The sequence below is a fragment of the Mandrillus leucophaeus genome, unplaced genomic scaffold (assembly GCF_000951045.1).
Source record: "Mandrillus leucophaeus isolate KB7577 unplaced genomic scaffold, Mleu.le_1.0 Scaffold1195, whole genome shotgun sequence".
In the NCBI taxonomy this organism is placed as follows: domain Eukaryota; kingdom Metazoa; phylum Chordata; class Mammalia; order Primates; family Cercopithecidae; genus Mandrillus; species Mandrillus leucophaeus.
In genome coordinates this window covers 109,046-112,650 of record NW_012100265.1, presented here as the reverse complement: position 1 = coordinate 112,650, position 3,605 = coordinate 109,046, and the positions used below count along the sequence as shown (strand labels likewise).

At 41.6% G+C, this 3,605-nt stretch overlaps 1 protein-coding gene across 1 annotated transcript in view; it reads right to left on the bottom strand.

Moving 5' to 3' along the window:
• Window positions 1-647, bottom strand: part of ITLN1 (intelectin 1 (galactofuranose binding)) — an 11,092-nt gene extending 10,445 nt beyond the window's left edge. The window contains exons 1-2 of the mRNA XM_011967151.1: window positions 615-647; window positions 385-448 (exon numbers count right to left, since the gene is read on the bottom strand). Coding sequence (XP_011822541.1) covers window positions 385-442 — 58 coding nt within the window. The 5' untranslated portion in view covers window positions 443-448; window positions 615-647. The remainder of the gene's footprint in view (window positions 1-384; window positions 449-614) is intronic.
• Between the last annotated feature and the right edge of the window lie 2,958 nt (window positions 648-3,605).

Here is a 3,605-nt window from a genome sequence, read left to right as displayed (position 1 = left end):
ACAAATTTTTAAATGTCATTGTTATTCTTGTTGTAGAGAGGAAGACTGTGAAGAGAATGTTCTCCAGGCACAAAGCAGACCACGTAGTTCCCATGGAAATCCCACAGCCAAGACCACAGGAGTGGGCAGTGGCTGGGAGGTGGCACAGTTCTTACCACAGCCGCCTCAGGGCCACACAAAAGCACAGAGCCTGGACCCAGGACATGCCTCAAGCAACACGCTCACTGCCACAGGCCAGATCCCACCAGAGACCAGAAATCTGCACTCAGTCTACATGCAAGCCGGCCTCTGTGCATCTCAAAGACATGCTCTGTGTCCTGGGAGAGACCAGGATCCCAGGAGCCACCCAGCTGAAGGAACTCTGTCCCTAGCAGCATGACTCACCTGTAATCCACCCTCTGGTGGCCGCAATGAGAAAAAGCAGGAAGCTGAGTTGGTTCATCGTAATCTAAAGAAAGCAAGATGAAGGTCACCGTCTTGCCCATCATTTTTCTCTACATCCCTGTCCCACCCCTGTCCAGTCCTACAAAGACTCCAAAAGCCCTTGCCTTTTGTTTAAACCTCACACACCTCTGAGACGTAAGCTGAAAACAGGGTTCCCCCAACTCACAGACCTTGTCGGAGTCTCAGCTGCACTTTACTTGGGTACAGAGAGCTCCTTCACTCCCTCTCTACACTGCAGCCTGGAGCTTAACAGAGTGCAGCTTTCTCCAAAAACACTCCTGATGTGGGATGAGGGGCTGAAACCTTTATGGAGAAAGCCTAGCAGGGTCAAACCCAGGTTTCCAGCCTCACCCTCCCCTGGCACAATTCCCAGTGCTGGGGAGGTTTCTGGTTATCTCAGGGAGGTAATTTACACAGTGGAATTAACAGGTTCTGAAGAAAAAAACCAATCCTAAATATTGCCTACTAGCATTGTTCCTGGATCTGGGGGTTTCATGAACCTGTGTCAAAGTCCATGAAAACAAAACAAGTAGACGAAGAGACTAACAAGAGTTGGCATTGATTTTGGGTTTTTGTGCCTTTCTTTTGTGCAAAATAAAAACTTTCTCTAAATTAAGCATCTGCTGGCTTGGCACATTGGCTCAAATCCCAATGCTTTAGGAGACCAAGGCAGGAGGATCACTTTGAACTCAGGAGTTTGAGACCAGCCTGGGCAACACAGGGCAACCACTTCTCTACTAAAAATAAAAATTAAAAAATTAGCATGGCATGGTGGCACTTGCCTGTAGTCTCAGGCGGGGCTGAGGCAAGGCGAGAGGGTTCTTGAGCCCCGGAGACAGAAGATTCAGTGGCTTATGATCATGCCACTGTATTCCAGCTTAGGTAACAGAGCAAGACCGTATCTCTAAATAAATAAATAAATAAAATGAAATCAAACATTGGCCATAATTATCATTTCATAGAAATAGAAAAAGGAAATTTTAACAAGATGGGAAACTGATCATTTCTGAATAATGTGGTAAAAAGGAATACAGGGGAAAGAGATACAAAACACAAAAAAAAAAATAAAAGATTTTTTAAAAATGTGTAAATCTTTACTTTGAATAAATTTAGCTTCACACAAAGACTCACTACTTTGTCTTTAATTTTTTCATTTTGCCACAAACTAGGGAAAATTTACTACAGACTTCATTTGAAACTGAATCAATATGAAACCTCTCTGATGCTTCGAACCTCCTGTCTTATTCCTGTTCCTATGTCATGAAGTTCTCAAACGCCACCCTGCAGCTATAATAGAATTGCTCAGTTCTTCCCCAGTGATATCATACACCTAATACATAATGTCATTATAGCATTAATAATACTGCAATCTTTTGTTACGAAGATTGTGAATATCTTTTTTGTTAAGCTAATATTTACTATTTGTTGGTTCAAAGTACTGATTTGCACAAAATACTCATATATTGATAGAAGAAAATAAAATAGCGCCCAAGAAGAAAAACTGCAAAAAAAGTTATACTTTTGTAAATTTAAAATCTATTAGAAGCTATTTGCTCTGTGTATGCAGAAAATGATTAATTATCTTAGAAACAGAGGTCTCACCAGGTGCGATGGCTTACGCCTGTAATCCCAGCACTTTGGGAGGCCGAGGTGGGTGGATCACTTGAGGTCAGGAGTTCAAGACCAGCCTGATCAATATGGTGAAACCGTGTCTCTACTAAAAATACAAAATTATCTGGGCGTGGTGGCAGGCGCCTGTAATCCCAGCTACTCGGGAGTCTGAGGCAGGAGAATCGCTTGAACCCGGGAGGCAGAGGTTGCAGTGAGCCGAGATCGCACCACTACACTCCAGCCTGGGAAATAAGAGTGAAACTCCGTCTAAAATAAGTAAATAAATAAATAAAGTCTCTAAATTTACAGTTTACAGTAGTAAATACGTGTATATAAAGTTAACAACAAAGTCTAGGCTCAAGATCTAGAGAAAAAATTAAACATCCCCTCAGTTGTTCATTACTGTGTAACTAACCACCTGAAAACCTAATGGCTTAATAAATAAAACAGTAACATATTTGCAAAAAAAAAAAAAGAAAGAAAGAAAATTTATAGTTCTGGTAATTTCTTTAGTTGATCCTAAAACACTTTTTTGGTATTTTGACATCTTTAATATCATTATGCATCTCATCCTTAGTGATACATGATGCCATCTAATAGAGTGGGAAAACGGTACGTCTATTTTAGGGACATTACCCCTTCTAACCATCATCATCCAATTGGTGATTGCATCTCATTGATTCTGCCCCTACTTCCTCTTGAATCTGTTCCCCACATAACTTCCTCTAAACCCCACTGCCCTGGACATTGATTTAGTTTAGTCTGGTTCTTTTTAACTGTAACTAATAGAAACCCCATCTCAAAGTGGCTTTTCTAAAAAGTAAATCTATTACCTCAGGAAATAGAAAATTGAGAGAGAGGGCAAGATCCAGTCTTGCTTGACAGCAGCTTCTCTTTATTTTATGTATTTATTTATGTTGAGACAGGGTCTCATTCTACTGCCCAGGCTGGATGGAGTGCAGTGGCACAATCTCAGCTTACTGCAACCTCAACCTCCTAGGCTTAGGTGATCCTCCCGCCTCAGCCTCCCAAGTACCTGGGACTATAGGCACACACCACCACACCCTGCTAACTTTTGTATTTTTTGTAGAGACGGGTTCTCACCATATTGGCCTGGCTGGTCTTGAACTCCTGGGCACAAGCAATCCTCCTGCCTCAGCCTCCCAAAGTGCTGGGAGTATAGGTACATATGTGACAGTATGTATGTGCACAAAGATGTAAGAGTGTGGAAGAAAGCCCCTCCCCACCAACTCACTCCATTTCCACATCTACATCTCCAAGTGACTTGGAGAAGCTTTATTGTAAAATTACACATACAGAAAAAGATATGACATTAAATATGCAGTTTAATGAATTTCAAAAAAGCCAAATAGGATGTGTAATTATCATCCTAGCCCAGAAATGAAACTTTGGCAGCACCCAGAAGCTTCCCATATGCTGCTTCCAGATAACAGAGCTCCCTCCCAAAAAGTAATCACTGGCCTGTGATGGAAAGCAGCACTTCCTTGTGTGCATACCATATTGTTCCAAATATTTTATTTATATATATA